The 24,428-nt window shown below is 42.6% G+C and overlaps 1 protein-coding gene across 1 annotated transcript in view; it reads right to left on the bottom strand.

Moving 5' to 3' along the window:
* Positions 1-24,047, bottom strand: part of RPS9 (ribosomal protein S9) — a 69,023-nt gene extending 44,976 nt beyond the window's left edge. Inside the window, exon 1 of the mRNA XM_089447115.1 lies at positions 23,606-24,047. Within this exon, the coding sequence (XP_089303241.1) occupies positions 23,606-23,974 (369 nt within the window). The 5' untranslated portion in view covers positions 23,975-24,047. The remainder of the gene's footprint in view (positions 1-23,605) is intronic.
* Positions 24,048-24,428: the final 381 nt, after the last annotated feature.

The following is a 24,428-nucleotide window of genomic DNA, read 5'->3' as shown; positions in this document are numbered from 1 at the left end:
TGTAGTTTGCTTATCATGAACACTTTTGGGCATAGATTAATGGGGCGATTCAGTGAAAAGAATGGGTTAGGTATGTGCTCTTGTCCCCTAGACCCCTTTTGGATATTAACCTTGAATTCGAGTCCAGTAGGATCTCTTTTATTGACCATTTGGCTTTAGCGATGGTATTTCATAGGAAACCCTGATTTTGGTTGAGTGGTCTCGCTCCCTTATCCACTTATATTACCTCGTTCCACTCATTATTACCCAATTCATCATCTCTCCCACCTGGATCCACATTCCTCCACTAGGTCCACATAGGGTTAGCTTGCCCCTTCCCCTTACCACACCTTGGGTCATAGCCTGGAATGATGCCCGGAGGTTGATGCAGCTAAAAAGAAAGATAAAAGCATATTTGGCCACATTCAACAAGAAAATGTACCACAAAATGCAAAAGATGGCCAAGACAAACACATTTAGCACATGGGCAAAAGCCAATACATTAGCTCTACCCCATCATCATGACCATCACCCTAGTTCCTACAGGTTCTATGAACCTCCTTCATCATATAGGAACCCATGATTGTCCCAACCCCTTGGTGGGAAATGAACCGCCCCACCTTAAAAGGGGGTATTCAATACTATATCTTATACATCATGCTCTTACCCCATGAGCCCCGAGCAATTAATCAAAGAAAATCGTAAAAATGCAAAAGGCATATAAAGAAGGGTGGAAAAATCAAGGTAGAGGCACCTCATGTACCACGATTACTCTCTCCTATACATTATAACCCAAGCGTGGGCTTCCTTTTTCTTAGCTACCCTTATACCCCAACATGTGGCCCAGGGTTGCCACTTCTCATCCCTACTTCATTCACCCATCTGCCACATGCCACCACCCTTTGAAGGATGTACCTTAAACATATTATCCCCTTTAGAAGTAGAAACCACCTAATAGGATACTTGGTTAACCCCATTTGGAGTTTAGGAGACATTGGCACATCCTAAAGCCCATTATGGAAGGGCGGGCCATTATGAAGTCCCCACTTCTGGTCCATGATTAGTAAGTTCATTTATTCAATTTCTCTAATGACTTGTACTGGAAGGCTAGGGGACGCATTGGATCTTATGCAGGATTGCAGATAGTCTCTATCTTGGGATTGGTCTCCCTATATCAGGTCCTAATCCTCCGGAGGGCTACATTGGCACATGTAGGGTGTGTGTTGAGAGCCATGGGCCTCCGCAGCAGTAGACAGCACTCCATGGATCCCAGAGGATGATCAGAGATGCTCGAGATACTCCCATTGGACGAGGATGATTGTTAGGGTCCCACCCTAACCCCCTTATTTATGTAGTGGGATCGAGTCATAGTAAAGAGTCAATAAAGCCCATATTAATAACTGTAAGTGGTTAACCCGCAATTAATGACGGGACCACAGTTAGTTGCAAATGGGCCATGGTATTAGATAGATGGTATTAATAAAACCCATGGTATTGATCCATGGTATTGCATGTATGAGTCATATATAAAGGATAGAGACTCCCTGCGAGGAGCATCGTGTCTTATTTTTGTATCGAGCCCTGCTCTATTGGAGGTTGCCCCCTCGAAGAGGCCAGTGAACATTGCTTTCTGAATAATAAAATATTTGTTGTTGTCTCTCACTATTCTATGTTCTGGGTATCTTTCTTCGCATATTCTGTATTTGGGTATCTTTTGCAGATTAAGAGCATAACAAGTGGTATCAGAGCACTTTCCAGGGCGGGTGGGATCTCCATTTCTTAGCAAAAAAAAAAAAAATTGGCTAGAGACGTGTTCCGGCGTCTTTAAACCACGGGATCTGTCGTTGAGCGCATAAACCTACGGATTTGGGGAGGCATGCACGCAGGAAATACAAGAGGTGGTCACGCTTGTTGGACTCCCTTGTAACCCTTGTGGGTACCCCTTCGAGTAGTAGCGCATTAGACAGAACCGCGTACGGGCTATCTTCCAAGTACCTTCTGGGTATATCGGAAGCCCCCTAGCTCCTCTGCAACCTCGCCATCAATAAACCGTCGGTCGTCTTGCTGTTACAGTACACCGAGAACAGCACTCGGAGAGATTACTCACCCGTACGATAGGGTAGTCGGGTTGTACGGCTAAGGGTACAGTTGATCCTCCTTAGTTAGAGCCCTGAAACATTGGGCCGAGTACTACTATCAGACCCTTATGTATATTGCGATCTGTAGCACCTGACACTCCTCGAGACCATAGTTCCCTTTTCTATCTGGGGATCACGCATCATCTCTGCCAGATCCGCTCGCGCAAAGGGGTGCAGCAGCAGCAGACATCAGTCCCGCAGTTTCGAGTTAGCAGACCAGCCATTCCGATCTATTAGATCCATCAGATCCACAGCAGCAATCTGTTCCGCCACTCAGAGCTATCCGATCCGCCATTCAGATCTCTCAGATCCACCTGATCTAAGTAGTTGTGTGGGGTTCCTATACCGGGGCATGATTTTCGCAGGACTTTTGGTAGCATTGACATTTTGAGGATTTGGCTACTGCAGTATTCCTAAGGAAGGAGTAAAACTCCGTTAGGAGTTTTCAGAAAAAACTGAGATCTCCCGGGGCGCTTATTGGTGATCTAGCCCATCAGAATCAGGACGACGAGCTGAGCACGGTGGTACCATTCAATTCTTAGTGAAAAAAAAAAATTTGGGCGGTCCCAATTTTCAAGAACATCAGGTCGGTGCATGGTAGAAACTAGAGCTCAAGCTATGGCCAATGAGAGGATGGACAAACTTGAAGAATCCTTGCAATCCCTCCAAATTCAGCTTGACCGACTAACTAGCATAATCCCGAAGGGCAAGGAGGAAGCCCATGAGGAGGCATATATTGGCAATGGACACAGTGAGGGTGAGTCTAGCCACTCTCTTCACCTCGGGGGCCCCCACCAACAATCCCGTCTGCGACCTCCCAAGTTGGATATGCATAAATTTGATGGTTCTCACCCGACAGCATGGATAGCACAAATGGAGCAGTATTTCAATTTGAATAACATCTTAGATAATAAGACTCAGCGTATGGTGGGCAGCATGTACTTGGACAATGAAAGGTGGCAATGGTGGGAATGGCATCAACATTGCAATGGACCTTTTATGACTTGGACCTCCTTCAAAAAAGCTCTTACAGAACGCTTTGACCAGGAATCTTCTTTTTTGGGTCGTCTTACTAAGCTCCGACAGACTGGCACAGTGGATGAATATATTACAGCCTTTGAAGCCTTAGCCTTCCGCACTAGGGGTCTCTCAGATGTGTTCTACACGGAATGTTTTATCAGCGGTCTTAAAGAAGCCATAAAAGCCCAAGTCTTACTGCACCACCCTCCCACATGGACCGAGGCTTGTAAGGTAGCCTCGTAACGTGGAACGTGCGTTAGCAGCGCAGTACAGTCGCCCAAATTTCACCGCTAAGGGTCGCCCCCCACAGGCTCACAGCACGACTCAAACACTTAAGGTTCAAAAGGTGTCACCTGCAGAAATGGCCGAAAGAAGAAAGCAAGGATTATGTTACTACTGTGATGAAAAATACTCCCCAGGTCATAAATGCAAGGAGCCCAAATTTTTTCAAATTGATGCCACTGATTACAGCTCATCGGAGGAAGATCCACCACTGGAGGAACATGAGGCGGTAGAAGAGGACAACCAAAAGGACAATGTCCCTGACAAACCAGTTATTTCGCTGCATGCTTTGGCCGGGATTTCTTCACCTCAAACTCTCAAAATCAGAGGTTTTATTAAACATCGCCTAGTAGTAGTCTTGATTGATAGTGGAAGTACACATAATTTCATCCATCAAAAAGTCGCGGAAGCAGTGCATTGTTTTGTACGAGCAGTTTCTAACTTCCAAGTCCAAATTGCGGATGGAGGCACAATGAAATGTGCAGGCCGCTGTGAAAATGTCAAACTTCAAATGGGGGATTATCAGTTGAAGACCCACATGTTCGCCATACACATGGGAGGGTACGACATTGTCCTCGGTGCTGAATGGCTTCGCACTCTTGGGCCAATCACAATGGATTTCCAGGAGTTATATATGAGTTTTAAGCAGAACAACTGCACACATACCCTCCATGGACTCCAGGCGGGAGCTCCCTCTATCATCAGCTCGCATAGGATGGAAAAATTGCTAAAAAAGGGCCATCATGGAGTTATAGCTCAATTTAATGCCATCCAGGCAGTCGAAACCAAGTCTCTGCCGATTCATCCTGAGATGCAACAAATTTTAAATAACCATTTGCCGGTCTTTGACAAGCCTCATGAGCTTCCACCCTCGAGAGGGGAACATGATCATAGCATCACCTTGGTTCCAGGGGCCCAACCCCCAAATGTGCGCCCATACAGATATCCGTTCACCCAAAAGAATGAAATAGAAAAAATAATCAAGGAACTTTTGGAAGCAGGTGTCATTCGTCCCAGCATTAGTCCTTATTCATCACCGGTGGTCATGGTGCTCAAGAAAGATGGGGAGTGGCGCATGTGTCCAGACTTCAGAGCCCTCAATAAGTTGACAGTCAAAGATAAATTTCCCATCCCGGTGGTTGACGATTTGCTGGATAAACTCAATGGGGCTCAATTCTTCACTAAGCTGGATCTTCGCTCAGGCTACCACCAAATTCGCATGAAAGAAGTCGACATTCCAAAGACTGCTTTCCGAACTCATGAAGGCCATTATGAGTTCCTGGTCATGCCATTCGGTCTTTGTAATGCCCCATCTACTTTTCAGAGCCTTATGAACCACCTTCTCAAACCATATCTCAGGAAATTTGTCCTTGTCTTCTTCGATGACATCCTCATCTATAGTTGCACTTGGGCCGCACATCTTCAGCATGTAGATCTACTCTTGCAACTGCTCCGCAAGCATAAATTATTTGTCAAGATGTCCAAGTGTTCGTTTGGCATGGAAGAAGTTGAGTATTTGGGCCACATTGTGGGGCGTGAAGGTGTCAAGGTGGACCCCAAAAAGATCCAAGCAATGCAGGATTGGCCTCAACCTAAGACCTTGAAGAGCCTGAGAGGATTTTTGGGTCTCACAGGTTATTATCGCAAATTTGTCCGCAATTATGGTCGCATAGCGAAGCCCCTCACTCAACTCTTGAAGAAAAATTCATTCTTCTGGAATGAGGACGCACAACAGGCATTTACAGCTCTCAAAAATGCCATGTGTTCCACTCCAGTCTTAGCACTACCTGACTTCACCAAATCTTTTGTCATTGAATGTGATGCTTCGGGTACGGGTATTGGGGCGGTCTTAATGCAGGAAGGGCGACCTTTGGCCTTCACAAGCCAACAACTAAGTGGGAAGAATCTGGGCCAATCTACCTATGAGAAGGAAATGATGGCCATTTTACATGCAGTAGAGACCTGGCGACCTTACTTATTGGGGCGACGTTTCCAAATCCGCACAGACCATCACAGTCTTAAATATTTTTTGGAGCAACGCCTATCCTCCCCACAACAAAATAAATGGCTCGCCAAAATGTTGGGATATGATTATGAGATCATTTACAAGAAAGGGCAAGAAAATAGTGTAGCAGATGCATTATCTCGCCAATTTGAGGAGGGAAGTACCCTGCTAGCAATTTCCCTTCCCATTCCAGAATGGATTGAAGAAGCTCGCAGGGAATGGTTTTCACATCCCGGGCTCTCCCAACTCATTTCTCAATTGCAGGCGGATCCAAATTCCACCAAGGGCTACTCGTGGCAAGATGAGATTCTTCGCTACAGGGATAGAGTCGTAATATCACCAACATCCACCCTCAAAAGTCGCATTTTGGCAGAATTGCACTCATCCCCCATTGCAGGACATTCAGGCTTTCAGAAGACGTATGCTCGCACCAGAAGATCATTTTTTTGGACAGGCATGAAAAAGGACATCCTCACTTTTGTAGCAGAATGCGATGTCTGTCAATGCCACAAAGGGGAGACTGTCAAAGCACCAGGCACATTACAACCGTTGCCCATCCCGACAGCAATATGGACGGAGGTTTCTATGGATTTCATTACAGGTCTTCCAAAGTCAGGAAACAAGTCAGTCATCATGGTGGTTGTGGACAGACTTTCGAAGTATGCTCATTTCTGCGCCCTACCCCACCCGTTTACACCGACTTTGGTCGCTCAATCTTTCATGGATCAAATCTTCAAATTGCATGGCATGCCCACTTCTATTGTGTCCGATCGCGACCCGATCTTCACTAGTAATTTTTGGCAGGAACTCTTCAGGCTACAAGGCACCCAACTAAAATTCAGTACTTCTTATCATCCACAAACGGATGGTCAAACGGAAGCCGTCAACAAATGTCTGGAAACCTACCTTAGGTGTTTCACTTCAGAAAAGCAACGTCTTTGGGTACAATGGTTACCTCTCGCTGAATGGTGGTATAACACCAACTATCATGCCACCACCAAAATGACTCCCTATGAAGCAGTATATGGTCAACTCCCTCCTTCCCCTACTTCTTATATCAATTTGGGCTCAAAGGTACAAGCAGTGGATCAACTCCTACAAAACCGTGCAACCATGCTCGCCCATCTTAGAGAGAATCTTCATCAAGCTCAAAACCGCATGAAGCAACAGGTAGACCAGCATCGCTCAGAGCGCCAATTTCAAGAAGGGAATCAGGTCTTTTTGAGGCTGCAACCATATAAGCAAACATCACTCAAAAACAAGGGTTGTCAGAAACTATCTCCAAAATTCTACTGACCATATCAAGTACTTCAGCGCATTGGAGAAGTAGCCTACAAGCTGGCTTTTCCACCTACTGCAAAAATCCATCCAGTTTTCCATGTCTCATGCCTCAAGAAAGTGGGGAACAATTGCAGAATTCAAACCAGTCTACCTGAATTGGACGAGGAAGGGTCAATCTGGCTCCAACCTGAACAGGTCCTAGACACACGAGAAAGGCATCTGCGTGGCCGCATGATTAGGGAAGTTCTCGTCAAGTGGAAAGACACCTCTCCGAAAGATGCAACTTGGGAACCAGCCACTATTCTTCAGCAGTTTCCGCAGCTTCAGCATTGAGGACAAGACTATTCTTAAGGGGGAGGGCATGTTAGGGTCCCACCCTAACCCCCTTATTTATGTAATGGGATCGAGTCATAGTAAAGAGTCAATAAAGCCCATATTAATAATTGTAAGTGGTTAACCCGCAATTAATGACGGGACCACAGTTAGTTGCAAATGGACCATGGTATTAGATAGATGGTATTAATAAAACCCATGGTATTGATCCATGGTATTACATGTATGAGTCATATATAAAGGATAGAGACTCCCTGCGAGGAGCATCGTGTCCTATTTTTGTATCGAGCCCTGCTCTATTGGAGGTTGCCCCCTCGAAGAGGCCAGTGAACATTGCTTTCTGAATAATAAAATATTTGTTGTTGTCTCTCACTATTCTATGTTCTGGGTATCTTTCTTCGCATATTTTGTATTTGGGTATCTTTTGTAGGTTAAGAGTATAACAATGATACACCTGGTTCAACTTTGCCTAGCCCGCCCCAAAGATGTACCATGCACTTGGCAACTGACCCAGGACTTGCAGAACGATGTGGCATCCCCTACACCATCATCAGAGCCCTTGCAGACGATCTACAGGCATCCTCGACTCATTTGGAGACCCATGAGGTTATTATTGTGCCCCCACACCCATTAGGAGCACCACAGGTTTATTGTTTAGAGAACAAGGGGCCAACCCCTTGTCCATCACTTTTGAGGGTCCTACTCTTCATTATGGCACCCATGGACCTCATTAGGCCTCTTAGAGGGCCCTACGACATGCATAGATTATTATTTGACCTCTTGAGAGGCTTATTCTTTCATTTGTGAGCTAGTTTGGTGGGCTTGTCACCAAAAGTTAGATTATTAGAACATTATTTTACTTTTTGGGCTTATGTAGGCCAAGGAGGCTAATTTGAACTCCTCATTAGTGTATAAATACAAGTGAGATGAGTTCATTCGCTCATCATCACTTTGGATTGGATATTTTCTCTCTCTTGAGATTTTCGCACTTTTTCTTGGTGGATGAATTGGAGCTTTATGGATGAATTTTGATGTGTGGATTTGATCTATCTTATCCTGGAGTTTCTCTCTTATCAAATTGTGGATGGTTGGATATATTCTATTACATGTAAGTACATGTTTTTAAATGTTATTCTTGTTTACTTTGGCATATACATTAGAATGGGATTTTCACTATTCTTAGGGGTAATTGTTGCATTTATTGCTTTAAAATGTGGAATTTTGTCTCTATTATACCATCTCTCAATGTATGGGCCATGTAATATGAAAGCAATCTCCTAGGGGTAATTCTACCAACGAATTGATCTTGATAAGCCATCACCTTTTGCACATCGAAGTATAAAAGTTGCAAGATCTTTTCTCTTTGACCTAGAAGGTTAGTGAAGTAGTCTTCAGGCCTCCTTGACCAACAACTAAAGGTCCTCACTCATATTCATCATAGACTCCATTCTCCCAAGACTAAGGCACTAATCTACCAAAAGGTGGTCACCTTAAACCATCTTATTTCACATATTCCTAGGTCTAGCCAAGTTGGGTCACCTAGGGCATCATTTTCCCAATGAACTAGCCCTCCAAAAAGTTCGATCTCCTAGCCCCTCCTGTGTTGGTGTTTCCTCAAGACCTCCTCCAAATTTGAGGCCATTCCGACAGTGGAGTTGTGAGAAAATCCAAGCCTTAGCTCCGGGATCAAACTTTTCCCTAGCATCCCCAAGGCTAGTACCTTATTGGATAAATTCAAGTTTCAACACCTTTAAGTGAAAATTATTTCTTTGATCCTTTCCCCACCTTGTCTAGGGTAAGAACATCATTGGTTGCCACACTCTTTCCTCCTACCCTAGACTAGGTCCACTTGGTCCCGTGTGGTCCCGTTCTTTTGAAAAGACAATTCTTCAAGAACCATCCGGGATACCAATTTCAACAAGGATTTTAGGGATTCGGAAAATCCTTCACAAGTCATATCCTGTAAACCTAATCCTCAAATCTTCCCCTCCTCCTAGAAGACATTGTACCTTGCTTAGAAAGAAAGCAAGCTCTATCTTTCAAACTCTTCTGAAAAGGGATTATTTGGGTCACTTTGCATCCATTCATTGACTTATCCTTCATCGGTGACTCCATAATATACCGAGTCTCCTCCCATCGGTGAAAGTCCGCAAATAGAAGGGAGCCTTAACTGAGGTGACAGTGAGCTAAGTCTCCATTTGTTGCGCTTGATCTAGCATTTGCCCTTTAGCGATCCCCTTTAGGTCACCTGCTAGTTTGAGGGGTAATATTTTGGCGTTGTTGCTGGGGACACGAAACGTGTGTTTTGTTCCCCATACGACATATTGACATATCATTATTAGTGACTTCATTGGAAGAACAAAGCCCTAGTTCTTCATTGAACTTTAAGGTTGATGCTTGTTGGGTGAAGCAAGCATTTTTCTAGGCATCTTTAATTTCGCCCTGGCGACTTCTACATGTTTTTCATGTATACCTCAAATAGGTTGTCATTCTTCGATAAATTTCCCGCTTTGGACATTGCTAGCATCCCTGGGCATCCTAATAATGTCACAGGAAGGAAGGTACATGGGGTGCCTGTGTTTGATGGTGATCCACTCTCCGCAATTGACCATTTAGAAAGATTTAATGCACATGCTTCAAGAGAAAAGGTTGTCCACCAATATGTCCTTATGTTATTGTTCATGGGATCTCTAGGTGGTCATAACTCATGGTTGCATGATCATGAACCTAGGAGCATCTCATCTATTGAAGAGTTCGTTGATGGCTTTCTTAGACATTTTCAAGTACACCCTACATTAAGCATCCAAGAGGAAGCCTTCATCGCGCATCATCAAGACATTAAGAATCTGGGTAATGAGTAAGAAGACGAATCCCCCTTGGGTCCGCATGATGAAAATGATGATTTTGAGGACACGTGCTGGGAAGGATGAATTTATGGAAAGTGAAATTGATATTGACCCTACCTTTCTCAAGGATATTACTCCCAATGAATCCTCTTTTGAAAACCTTGAGAGAGATGATCCCATTAGCCCCTTGAAAGATGACATTGAAGATTATTTCCACATTGAAAAGGAGAAATGGGAAATTGTTGGTCCTCAATTTGATTGTGCTCCCATTTATGACACCGACAAGGAGGATGAGGATGAGATTGGTCTTCCCTTCCCCTCAAGCACTATTTATGATGACATACCCATTGATACCCTTGGGAAGAAGAATCTTCATTTTCCTTTGCATAAAGAGGGGCAATTAGAAGTGATCAATTTTCCTTTTAGGAGAGAACCAATCTTTGATACTAAGGGAATTGATAAGGCTCCCACTTCTCCTGAGTATGATTCTATGTTCAAATCACTTGAGCCTTTAGATTATGATTTTGGGAAAGCACAACCCATTGAATACAATATTTCTTTCTCCCTTTTTCCTATTGGTCATCATCTTGAGTCTTCACCAAGTGATTCCATCACCCCTGGTCATATGACCTCAGGTAACTATGAGCCCTTCCCCCTCCCGAGTATAGTGTCAAGGAGAAGCCCTTCATTGATTATACTTTTACTCCATAGTCTCCCCCCTCCAATGTAATCATCATCTGCAACCTACTTGTGTTTCTCCATCTCCTCGGCCTCCCTTTCCTACTAATCATAACCCAATGAAGGTCATAAGCCATGACATAAATAATAAGGACAATGGTGGAAGTGATATGCCAGAGGTTGCCATCCATCAAAAGTTTATGAGCTTGGTTGTTGACATCTCTATATTTTGGTTGCAAGAGAAGATCTCACGGACTAGATTACATCCTTTTCTTACCTCTTCTCACATAATCATCCATGTGTGGGCATCATATTTTCCCACCTCCCGCCCACAGCATCCTCCATGTGTTTGGGTTTGCATTTGCTTTGGGATGTGCTACATGAGTAATCATTTAGGCACACATATTTATATTGACTTGATAATATGTTGGTTGCATTGCCTTTATGATTATACTTAGTATTAGCCTTACTACTTGCATGTTAGGATATGATGCATTGCATGCTCATTTTCTCATTAGAACTAACATCATATGATATTTCTCATGACAGCTAGGTGCATGTCTGCATGTTTTATTTTATGTTGATTTTATGGCCTAACATATAGCATGTGCGATCATGAGACGCTGCAAAAGCATGCTACCCCGTGTTTTTCCATCTATTATATGTGCAGGTGACAAGTCTACGATAACCAAGAGATTGTTGGAGTTTTCGTGACCTCCCGTTCGAGTAGCTTTGCCCACTTCGAGAGAGATCACGTTCCAGTTGGAGCCAGATGTTACCCACCATTTTGTGGGTGATATCTCTAGGAACATTTTTTTCTCCAAGACAATCCTCAACCGATAGCGAGCAGCCACTAGCTAGCTCATTGTGCCATGTCTCCGCCACCTAAGCTAGCCATGTGGTCCCTCGCCCATCTGCTATGATCGTATGTTTGAAGGTGGGCCTCCCAAACCTAAAGGTATGCATGCCATGTCTCCGCCACCTAAGCTAGCCATGTGGTCCCTCGCCCATCTGCTATGATCGTATGTTTGAAGGTGGGCCTCCCGAACCTAAAGGTATGCATGCCTTGTCATTTGGTAATTGAATATTGTAGTTTGCTTATCATGAACACTTCTGGGCATGGATTAATGGGAGGATTCGGCGGAAAGAATGGGTTAGGGTTGTGCTCTTGTCCCCTAGACCCCTTTTGGATATTAACCTTGGATTCTAGTCCTGTGGGATCTTTTTTATTGGCCATTTGGCTTTAGGGATGGTATTTCACGAGAAACCCCGATTTTGGTTCCATGGTCCTGCTCCCTTATCCGCTTATATTACTCCCTTTCCACTCATTATTCCTCCACTGGGTCCACATAGGGTTAGCTTGCCCCTTCCCCTTGGCCACACATTGGGTCATGGCCTGGAATGATGACCGAAGGTTGATACAGCTAAAAAGAAAGACAAAAACATATTTGGCCACATTCAACAGGAAAATGCACCACAAAATGCAAAAGATGGCTCAGACAAACACATTTAGCACATGGGAAAAAGCCAATACATGAGCTCTACCCCATCATCATGGCCATCACCTTGGTTCCTACAGGTTTTATGAACCTCCTTCATCATATAGGAACCCATGATTGTCCCAACTTCTGGTGGGCAATGAACCGCCCCACCTTAAAAGGGGGTATTCACTGCTATATCTTATGCATCATGCTCTTACCCCTTGAGCCCCGAGCAGTTAATCAAAGAAAATCATAAAAAGGCAAAAGGCATATAAAGAAGGGTGGAAAAATCAAGGTTGGGGCACCTCATGTACCATGATTGCTCCCTCCTATACATTATAAACCCAAGTGTGGGCTTCTCTTTTATTAGCTACCCTTGTACCCCAACATGTGGCCCAGGGCTGCCCCTTCTCATCCCCTACTTCATTCACCTATCTGTCACATGCCACCACCTTTTGAAGGATGTACCTTGAACATATTATCCCCCTTATAAGTAGAAACCACCTAACAGGATTCTTGGTTAACCGCATTTGGAGTTTATGAGACATCGGCACACCCCAAAGCCCATTATGGAAGGCCATGCCATTATGAAGTCCCCGCCTGTGGTCCATGATTGGTAAGCTCATTTACTCGATTTCTCTAATGACTTGTTGTACTGGAAGGCTAGGGGAAGCATTGGATCTTATGCAGGATTGCAGATGGTCTCCATCTTGGGTTTGGTCTCCCTATACCAGGTCCTAAACCTCCAGAGGGCTCAATTGGCACATGTAGGGTGTGTGTTGAGAGCCATGGGCCTCCACAGCAATAGACAGAACTCCATGGATCCCTGAGGATGATCAGAGATGCTCGAGATACTCCCATTGGACGGGGATGATGCACCTGGTTCACCTTAGCCTAGTCGGCCCCAAAAATGTATCATGCACTTGGCAGCTGACCCAGGACTTGTAGGATGATGTGGCATCCCCTACACCATCATCAGAGCCCTTGTAAACAATCTACAAGCATCCTCGACTCATTTGGAGACCCACAAGATTATTATTGTGCCCCCACACCCATTGGGAGCACCACAGGTTTATTGTTTGGAGAACAAGGGGCCAACTCCTTGTCCATCACTTTTGAGGGTCTTACTCTTCATTATGGCACCCATGGACCTCATTAGGCCTCTTAGAGGGCCCTACGACATGCATAGATTATTATTTGACCTCTTGAGAGGCTTGTTCTTTCATTTGTGAGCTAGTTTGGTGGGCTTGTCACCAAAAGTTAGAATATTAGAACATTATTTTATTTTTGGGGCTTATGTAGGCCAAGGAGGCTAATTTGAACTCCTCATTACTGTATAAATACAAGTGAGATGAATTCATTTACTCATCATCACTTTGGATTGGATATTTTCTCTCTCTTGAGATTTTCACACTTTTTCTTGGTGGATGAATTGGAGCTTTATGGATGAATTTTGATGTGTGAATTTGGTCTATCTTATCTTGGAGCTTCTCTCTTGTCAAATTGTGGATGGTTGGATATATTCTATTACATGTAAGTACATGTTTTTAAATGTTATTCTTGTTTACTTTTCCATATACATTGGACTGGGATTTTCGCTATTCTTAGGGCGAATTGTTGCATTTACTGCTTTAAATTGTGGAATTTTGTCTCTATTATAACATCTCTCAATGTGTGGGCCATGTAATATGAAAGAAATCTCCTAGGAGTAATTTTATCAACAAATTGATCTTTATAAGCCATCACCTTTTGCACATTGAAGTATAAAAGCTGCAAGATTGCTTCTTTTTTACCTAGAAGGCTAGCAAAGTAGTCTTCAGGCCTCCTTGACCAAGAACCAAAGGTCCTCACTCATATTCATCATAGACTCCATTCTCCCAAGACTAAGGCACTAATCTACCAAAAGGTGGTCACCTTAAACCGCCTTCTTTCACCTTTTCCTAGGTCTAGCCAAGTTGGGTCACCTCGGGCATCATTTTCTCGATGAACTAGAACTCCAAAAAGTTCGATCTCCTAGCCCCTCTTGTGTTGGTGCTTCCTCAAAACCTCCTCCAAATTTGAGGCCATTTTGATAGTGGAGTTGTGAGAAAAGCCAAGCCCTAGCTCCAAGATCAAACTTTGCCCTAGCATCCTTAAGGCTAGTACCTCATTAGATCCATTCAACACCTTTAAGTGAAAATTCTTTCTTTGATCCTTTCCCCACCTTGTCTAGGGTAAGAACATCATTGGTTCCCACACTCTTTCCTCCTACCCTAGACTAGGTCCACTTGGTCTCGTGTGGTCTCGTTCCTTCGAAAAGACAATTCTTCAAGAACCATCCAGGATACCAATTTCAACAAGGATTTTAGGGATTGGGAAAATCCTTCACAAGTCATATCCCATAAACCTAACCCTCAAATCCTCCCTTCCTTCTCCTAGAAGACATGTACCTTGCTTAAAAAGCAAGCAAGCTCTTTCTTTCAAACTCTTCTGGAAAGGGATTATTTTGGTCACTCTGCATCCATTCATTGACTTATCCTTCATCGGTGACTCCATAATATACTGGGTCTCCTCCCATCAGTGTAAGTCCATAAATAGAAGGGAGCCTTAGCTGAGGTGACAGTGGGCTAACTCTCCATTTGTTGCCCTTGGTCTAGCATTTGCCCTTTAAAGATCCCCTTTAGGTCCCCTGCTAGTTTGAGCGGTAATAGGCATCAAGAAGATTTGTTACAACATCAAGGTTGAAGTACGGCATCAAGGTCAAAGTGTTGCTCCAAGGTAGAAGTGTTGCTTCAAGGTCGAAAAGCTAAGTGCTTCAAGGTCGAAGTTGTTGCATTAAGATCGAAGTTGCTAGGGTGAAGATACTACTGCATCGAAGTGTTGCTGCTACTATTGTCGCATCTAGGTCGAAGACAGTACTACCAAGTGATCGTCTAATGGAAAAGGAAAGGGCTGACATGGTGTGGAGGAAGTTTGTGTCTATGTCAAGAGTCTTGGATTATCTCAGGAAAACTATTGAAGGAAGAGTTGTTGACTGGTTTTTCCCCAAGATTGGGGTTTTGCCATGGTTGTCCGCCTACATCTGGTGTCCTTGATCTTCATGCTATTGTTTTGGTAATTGCTTGATGAACTAAGATAAAAGAAGAACATAAGAAAGTTAATAAAAACACAAGAATCTCACAAGTAATTATCAAGTATAAGAAAATCTTTCTGCTTTTCCAATTTTCTAACAGAAATAGGGGAAGACAAAAATCGAGTTTTTGGGCATCTCTCTCTCACACATGCGAAGTTACTGGACTGACGCTAGGGGCAAAATTTCTGAATCAATTGCAAATCAAAAATTCTAAAGCTAGGGACCAAAATTATGTAGCTGGGGGCCAAAATTTTGGATTGAAGCTGCATCTGAGAAGTTAACACTTGAAGACATTGGCAGGGATCATCCACTGGAAGGAAGGGTTGACTTGGTGATTGGAGGAGGTCTTTGTCTAGGTATAAAGGGTCTTGGATTGTCTCATCTTGATTTGTATATACTAGTGGAAGAGCTGGACTAGGTTTTCCCCTAGATAGGGGTTTTGCCCTGGCTGAGTGCTCACATGGAAAACATAGAATATAGGAAAGATAAATCAGTGAGTGCATATTTTTATTAACATAAGATACACATTTATAGTACAATAGGTGACTCTTGGGATTCAGATCCCAAGGTCTCTTGGACTGCTTGTCCATTCAACTTCCACGCTAACCCTTTAGGATTAGGTGTCCAACATTCCCCCCTTAATCCGAAGGGTTATGTATGAGTCCAAGAAGAGAGCTGTAATACAAAATGTGCAAAAAATGCATGGCAGCACTAGGCTGAATGTGCTCTATGAAATGTTGGTAAAAAAGGGCGGTGGTTTAAGGATGACCACCAACACTGGAATGCTTAGTGCATTTCTCGGAACTCTTCCAAAACTGGCAAGAAACTGAAGTTTTCTGCTAGAGGAAGTGATCCTATTGTTTTAAAGAGGGAAACCTTCAACCATGAAAGGGAGGTCTCACCCCGCATAAAAGGTAAAACTTCAACCTGTAAAGGGAAGTCTCAACCTGTGATGGTTTAAGGATGACCAACAACTCTGGAATGCTTAATGCAATTCCTGAACTCTTCCAAAACTGGCAAGAAGCTGAAGTCTTCTGCTAGAGGAAGTGTTCTCAATCCAACTGAAGTCATGTTCACGGGCATCTTTGTCTCTGGCTGCAACTCTGAAACTGGTGTGGCAGGTTGTGGCTCAGGCTCGCTTGATGTGACTTTGAAGCTTGTAGATGACTATCATTTCCCCCCCTGTCAGGTACAAGGTGAGAAGATGGAGAAAACTCAACTGCAAGACTGTTCAATATTCTGGAACAAGTTCTGACATGTGTTTGGAATATCTTCTTGGTTGTTGATGCCCATTGCCAAGAAGCGATCCATCCAAGATGAATTTTTGTTCTTGCAGGACGTTTGTTTTTGAAGCATCTGAGTGAAGAATGGTTGGTTTTATGACAGTGCTTACATGGATGAAGATCAAAACAGTGATCTTTCAAATGGCCAACTCGATCACAGTGTTGGCATTTCACGATCTGTTGTTTTTGTTGTTGTTGTTGCTGTGGAAGAGGGGCAGAATCTGGAACAGCTGAAGCTGAACTGTCATGAGAAGCAGGTGAACTGTCATGAATAAATCCAGCGCTCTGAAACTGAATGGGCTTGGCATAGTCTGGAATATGAAAGGACAAGTCCTTGTCATATCCAAGACCAGTTCTGTGCTTGTTGTGGACAAGTTGTTCCCAAGGTCTGATGATGGGCTTGGGAAATGCAAACTGAGTTTCTGCATCTGCATGTACAACTGCTGCTTTATTGGTTTCTGGATCTGAATGAACTTGCTGCTTATGGGAGTCTATTTCACTGTTCTGAACAAAAACAGGTTCAGAATGATGACTCCTTTGTTTTATTTCTTCTTGCTGAAGCTGAGATTCAAGCTGTAAAAAATCAATCTTTTCCTGTGCATTATATAAGCATGTCTGAATGTCACAAAGAGTTTCTTTGCTAACATTTACCTTCCCACCAATAGTGGAGTGTATTAGTGTATTCAGTAACTCTAATACATCATCAAATCTAGCCATTGTCTCAACAAAGAAATGAACACTCAACTAATTCCAGCTAAGAATTTAGGCAATCACAAACAGATTTGTGTCCAGCAAGAATGAAGGGTTCAAAGTCCTTCCAAAACAGATACAATAGATATGTTTCACCCTTAAAATGCTCAGGTATACCAAGATACACTTTGTATGGATGCACAACTAAATGACTTATTCCTTCTTTGAGATCCGAACTTCAACTACAGGAATGGATTACATATACCTCTGATGTTAACTCAAATAATAACAGAGATTGGAAGCAGATGAACAGCTAATATTCAAGAGATTATTAGAGACTGATGAACTAATAACTCCAAACAGATCAATACATCACTGAAGTTTGTGTTGCAACCCTCATGAAGATGGAGAATAGCCTATGCATATTTTGATGCATCTATGCCACTGTTCAACTCCGGGCAGAGTTTCCGTCCTGACATCTCTGTTGATTCCTACAGGCCTTGTATGTCTCTGTCAATTTCTTTGGTCGCCTCTTCCAGCGCACGCAGGACGACGGCGAAGGTGAAATCTCCGAGACCGCCTTCTGTAAATTCGATAGCCGCTGCTTACGGGTCAAGGCCACAACAAACGAAAATCTTGGATAGCCACATGAAATGTCTGTAAGATATACAGTCGTTAGATTTATAGGATGTGAATATTCGTGTTTTTTTTTCTGATGCAATAGAACAGAATGAGGGACCTCCTCGTCATCAAGCGTTCACTCTCAGCAGCTCAGCAGAACCAACTGAATACACCCGCCCACAATTACACAAAATCTCAAGACTTAGAATGTTCCCAGATGGTATCCCGTCAACATTATAAGTGGGGGCACCACAGCCAAGATCATGGTTGCAGGCAAGGATACTCCCGTTGGAAAATTCTTGTATGAGGGCGCTCTCACTAGAAATATAGCTGCAGTTGTATACAAGGATGAAAAAGAAATACGAAAGATTGCATTGAAACAATATCCTGTACTGAAAGCAGCGTCTGAGTTGCAATATGGCTACAAACTCATAAACCCAAAGAATCCAAACTCAAGACTTATGCAACCTATTTCTCAAAGACAACATTAGCATGGGAACCTTCATCAACAGCACCTCTGCATAAGCACTGAATGCGTATTTACTATTAATCTCATTAACACGACCTTGCATGAAGTTGAAGAGCTTTTGGGAGTTGTTCCGATTCACAAGTCCGTCAGACCTGAAAGTGGAAGGTGCCGATAATCGTGAAGATGGTAGTCATCCTGAAGTGGTGATTCGTTGCTGGCCAATCACTTCAACATGATATGATGCTCTTCCTCAGCACAGAGTGACTTGAACAGAAACGACGCACAAATGCTCTTTGTCAACACAAACTATTCAAAATGACTTGAACAGAAACGACCAACAATTCTTTTCCTCAACACAAACTATTCAACGCGCACTAAACATAGAGACCTCCAACGCAGCGGCAGCAATCTCTATACCTTCGTTGCAGAGAAAACTTCTGAAAGACTTCACCAATATGTCAATCAATACAGCATTATAAAAAAACTGTGCAACTGCCTTTTTTTTTTTATAAATGCGCTGCCTATTTAAATCCTCTGATACAGCATTATAAAAAACTTATACCATGTCCTTCAATACAGCAAAAAACTGTGCAAGTGCTTATTTAAATGCGCTGCTTATTTAAATCCTCTGGTACTTCACATTCCATCTCCGAGCAACGTCATGGAAAGCAATAAATGAAAAGGACTGATTATATATAAAAAGAAACTTGGAGTTAATGTCAAACAGCGCCGCAAACAACCGGTGTTTACCGCTGGTCGCCTGGTCTTAAATCCGCTCCAGGTACTGCAATGCTCATAAAATCCGAAGCAATAATACCCTCCTCAACAGATATTGTTATCTATACTCCTAAGAGCACTCCCGCAAGTGCTAGAAATCATTCCCTGAGGTGCGATTATGATGACATGATCTTAGAAGCCCTCACGGCTCTGCGAGATCCCAATGGAATAGAAGTTAACACAATGCGAGTTTCATGGAGGAAAGGCATGGCGCCCACCGTGGGGCCCGAACCCACGACCACAAGGTGATTTGATTCTCTTAAAAACGGTCAAATAATTATCTTGAAAAAACTGTAATGTTGCCTCTACTCTGCAAATTATGGACAAAATACGGACATTACACGTTTTGGGTCAGCCCGTAAGTGAACCAGCATTTTGTTCTCGTTTTGGGTCGCCTACTGATCACAAAAAATTATGGTATCAGCCCGTAACCTTCTGGAGAATACGATACCAAATACCCAAACCTACACAGGCCTACGATAAACCATCTCTCAGTCGCCTACCAGCCGAGGAGAATTCGAAGAGATTCCGCAAAAGAAGTCGGACTTGCAAAACGATTTTACTTAAAATGCATCAACGCACATTCAGGCCAGAGCCAAGGCGGACTTTGCAACGATTTTACTTAAAACGCATCAACATACATTCAGTATCAATCACTGAGAACAACGCACATTTAGCAGCATAATTATGGATAGTGCGCAGTCTTCAGGATAGAGGCGCAGGCCAGGCAGAGCCAGAGCCAGAGAATCAATGTCAGAGTAGTGCTCAGGACTCAGCAGCTCTCAGGACAGCAGGTTTATAGACAGTAAAGAGCGCAGGCATAATTTAAAGGACAGAGGGCGCAAGTAACGCAGAAGAGAGAGAGCGCAGGTATGATTTCTTCGGTCAGACAGAGAGGCTTAAAATAGCCAGAGTCAGCAGATTTCTGGCCAACAATGAATTAATGGAGCTTTATAGGTAATGGGCAGAACTGGAAGGTCTGCACAAATGACAATTACATAGAGACCACAAAACAAGTGGCTCAAATATGAGCAGGGCCAGAATTCGCCCGCTCTGATACCATGTTAAACTCACATGGAAAACATAGAATATAGGAAAGATAAATCAGTGAGTGCATATTTTTATTAACATAAGATACACATTTATAGTACAATAGGTGACTCTTGGGATTCAGATCCCAAGGTCTCTTGGACTGCTTGTCCATTCAACTTCCACGCTAACCCTTTAGGATTAGGTGTCCAACAGCCCTGGCTGAGTGCCTACATCTTGTGTCTCTTGTTATGATCTTCATTGTTTGGCATTTGTCTTGATGAAAGGAACATAATAAATTAAAAGAAGAACTAAGAAGGAGAAAAGAGCAATCACAAGAAAATGTCAAAGTCTAAGAGAAATCTACCTAAAAAACCTAATCCATATGATGCCCTAGATTTCTCAACAGGTTTTCACCTAGAACTCTAAAAACTAATTTCTACCTTGTTAGAAATTCACTTTTCAGTAAAATTTTGGTTGAGAGGAGGCCCCAAATGCCTCAAAATTAACCCTCATACCTCTCAACCCCTAGACTAATCATCTGGAAGTGCTAAGGCACTTGTAGGGTGGTTGTTATAGTCAAATCAGATTGTTGTTCCTGCGTTTTTTGCAGATTTCACAGTCTGCTATGTAGAACGGAAAGTTGTTTCATCTCATACCTCTCCAGCCAGCAACCCAACTCACAAAATAATTATTTGGCTAGATATTTTCCTTTAGACCAAAAACCATAGGATACACAATATATTTTTAGTTATTTGGTGCTACTAATTTTGTTGTTTAGTTTTCTGTTGTTATTGTCACATATTTACAAGTAGATAGCTCTTGGAAGTGAATGTCTCCACTCTAGGCAACTCCATGTAAGGCACTGATCTTATTTTGAAGTTACTTGGGGTTATATTAGGGACTCCTCCCTTGGCCATTTAGATGGTGTTGGCACTAAATGGCGGGGGCTTGGGCTGAGGTGATAGTGGGTCCCTGCCCGGTGTGTGTCCATCCAGCAGGTTTCCAACAGTGTTGCGAACATCTCGATAACATCCCGATTTTATCTCCAAATCACGATTTTTTCGCCAAGCCAATGTTTGTCGATTTTTACCAATATTTTCCCGGTTTTTACGATTTTTTGGTTTCCAAGACCTTAGCAACATAGGTAATTGAATCGATAACAGGACCCATGGGCCATAACTGGCCAGCCAGCTCTCACACATATGGGGGACCCATGGTGGCAGTTTTTGTCAGGTTTTGAGGTGGTTTTGGAGGAAATCAAGGGTTGTTTCCCTCCCAAAACAACCTCCCTTGGCTATAAAACCAACCCTCCCCCTCGTATTTGCCTCACACCTCTCATTTAGAGTTTTTGTGAGCATATGTGAGCTTGGAGAGTTCTGCAGTAGCCCTAAGTTTTGCAGCAACATTGTTTTTGTGCTCTAGAGTCTAGAGGCCATTTAGAGCCTCATTGATTATGTATTTCGTTGCTGATATGTACTGCACTCAGTGCCATTTTAATATATTTACCATTACATGGTAAATAAAGGAGCAAACTTTACATATTTTGTCTCTAATGGTTTGGAATTTGAAATCTTATAATATTTCTTTTCATTAAAAATTATTTAGTTTATGTTTTTTTTTTCAAATCCGGTTCGATCCAGTCCCAGCTCGAACTCTAATAAATAGGATAGCCAGTTCAAAGCCCGGTTCCAATTTGTAAACTATGGTTGAATTAGGCCTGTAATGGCTCATTAGTAAGCCCTTGGTGAAGAGTCCAATGACATGGTCCAAGAAGTTGATGCCACATGCATGTGGAACCCACCATATTTTCAAAAGAATAAGTGCCCTCTTTACATGAAACATGTCATGGTCTATTACTTTAATAGATGAAACCCAACTATCTTCATTCTAGGCATGCATGGAGGTAAGAAGCACTTTTGAAACTGACATGCTTGCATATTTCTCGTTGGAAGGATGTAGCAGTTAGCTATACAAAATAAAGGTCCTCCCAACAACCAATCTTCAGTCGGTCATCATAAAGGTCGATTATCTTGTATAAAAGAAGTCAGGGGCACCCATGAACTATACAAGCAAGCCTAAAGAAGAAATGAGGAAGGTTAATAAAGTTGTCCGCATCATTGGCCCTAGTAGTAAATTTACTATCACTGTGTCTTCAAACAGAAGAATCAGAGTGCTACCCATTTCCCTCCATAATGAAATGTGAAGTGGTTATTGGCCATTAATTGTTCCCATGCTTTCTTTATAATACCCCTGCACAAGAAGGGCCGATTGCATTGGAAAAAGAAACGACTGATTATCCATAGACATGGAAGGGCTCAATCAACATATGAAATCTTCATTGAGGCATGGCTGCATCAAGAAAAATGGTTTACTTTCCATTAATTAAAAGGACACTCTTCACTAACCAGCAGAGAACTCTACAGGCGTTATATGCACATTTTCTCCACCAAAACAGGTTTTTTCTTCTCTGCCTGGAATGTTATGCCATTAGCCTTTATTCCACCACTGTATTCTAAAGTCTGCAAGTATCCTCCACCCATCTCAGTAATGTTTTTAGAGACTGCATTTATGAGTTTTTCGAAGATCACTCTCGATTGTACGTTCTCGTGGATCCTGCTGTTGAACCCAAAGTGTGTAATTGAGGATGAGAGTAAGAAAGTGTTTCATATGTTAAACCCTTGAGTTCTCATTCTAATCTTTTAAATGGTTCATGTTGAAATCACTCAGAATACGTTGCAACTAAACGGCTTTGCGCATTGTTGTTATTGGTTGTTTGTTTTATTTGACTTTTCCGTCACTTCTGAAAGTTGAAGGATGTAAGTTACTTATCAAGCCCCTTCGTTGTTGTTTTCATCAACATGGATTGATCTGTAGGATATGTTGATCTTTTTCAGCCCCCCGACAGATTTCTCCATATCATTCTTCGGAACCCAATTCAGTAATACATTAACTGCGTAACCTATTGTCTTGGCACCAGTGCATTGTTGTTCCATCCCTCCAAAGGCTCTACTTTTGGTGTTCCCAATAACTTTTTCACGATACAACCTGCATTCAATTGTAACATCCAAGGTACGAGAACTTCAATGACAAACCAAATTTCTCAAGGATACCGCCCTTAGGCTGGAAATGCACCAGAGTAAAGTGAAAGGAGTGAATAATGTGGTGGCAGTGGGTATTGATCCTGGACTGCCTTGAGTCTGGCGCAACTACCCACAAGCCACAATTGCCTTGCCTTACTATACTCGTAAACTGAGTTTTGAACCTAGGCAGGGACACTATATTGGCAAATGCTTTCTATACAAGACATCCACCGTTCAGCCTAGTCAAATGGGCTCCCTACTGAAATGTTGTTCTTCATGACATGCATCTTGCAAGGGTTTCTTTCCAAGAGACAACGCTACTTTCAGAAATGTATGCTAAAACAGAAGACACTGTTAATTCACCCTTAGATTCATCGAAAAACAATTATATTACCAGCACATGTAAAATACCGGTTTCATTCATGTGAATATGTATAAATATAGATACCCATTCCCTAAAAATCCAATTACAATAAGGGTTCGAAGGGGGCAAGAGACCTGAGCAGTACGGCCATTGATGATGATTTTCCCAGAGCCCTCCAGGAGGACGACACGTGCCACAGCAGTCTTCCTTCGACCAGTCCCCATGAGTTTCTGGGCAGCAAAACCTCCGGGCAGCCTGGACTTCACATATTTTGGGAGGTCCTGCATCTCAAGGTCGCTTGGTGCTGGTATTGTTGCAATGGTCATTCTTATCGCAGGGGCACCATTCAAATGCAGTCCAATCGGTCTTTTGTGGGCTTTGAGATTCTGGGCTCTGAGAGATAATCCCAGGAAGGATTTGTTAAGGGATTTTGCTGGATTGTGGATTTCGGCTACGTGAAAGCCAGAAAACGAGGCAGCCAGAGAAGCTATCGCCGCTGCCATCCTTATTGATGGTCAGGAGTTAGCACCATCGCCTCTAATAGTAGTGATAAGATCAAACTTTAAACAGTGCGTAATTGTATACAGGTTAAATTTGTTTGGATAAGGGAGTTTGGAGTCGCAAAAAACTCTTCCCTTATATCTGTTAAGTAAAATTTATTAGAATGTTATTATAAATTTAAATGGGTTGAGCTATGATTTATTAGAATTTTATTATAAAATTAAATTGGTTGAGCTGTGATTTATTATTAGAATTTTATTATAAATTTAAATTGGTTGAGTTGTGATTTATTAGAATTTTATTATAAACTTAAATTGGTTGAGCTGTGATTTAGTAGTTAGTAGGGTGGAAAAAGGAATTTAAAAGAATTAGTAATTGATAAAGGAGTAAATGTCTTTGGATAAAGGAATTTGGAAATTTTATAAATTTGTATTATAAGTTTAAATTTGTGGAAAT

This window comes from Pinus tabuliformis, chromosome X (assembly GCF_031772625.1).
Source record: "Pinus tabuliformis cultivar Carrire ecotype Pingquan chromosome X, CPIR1, whole genome shotgun sequence".
Classification (NCBI taxonomy): domain Eukaryota; kingdom Viridiplantae; phylum Streptophyta; class Pinopsida; order Pinales; family Pinaceae; genus Pinus; species Pinus tabuliformis.
The sequence above is the reverse complement of the archived record's forward strand: the minus strand, read 5'-3'. Positions and strand labels throughout refer to the sequence as shown.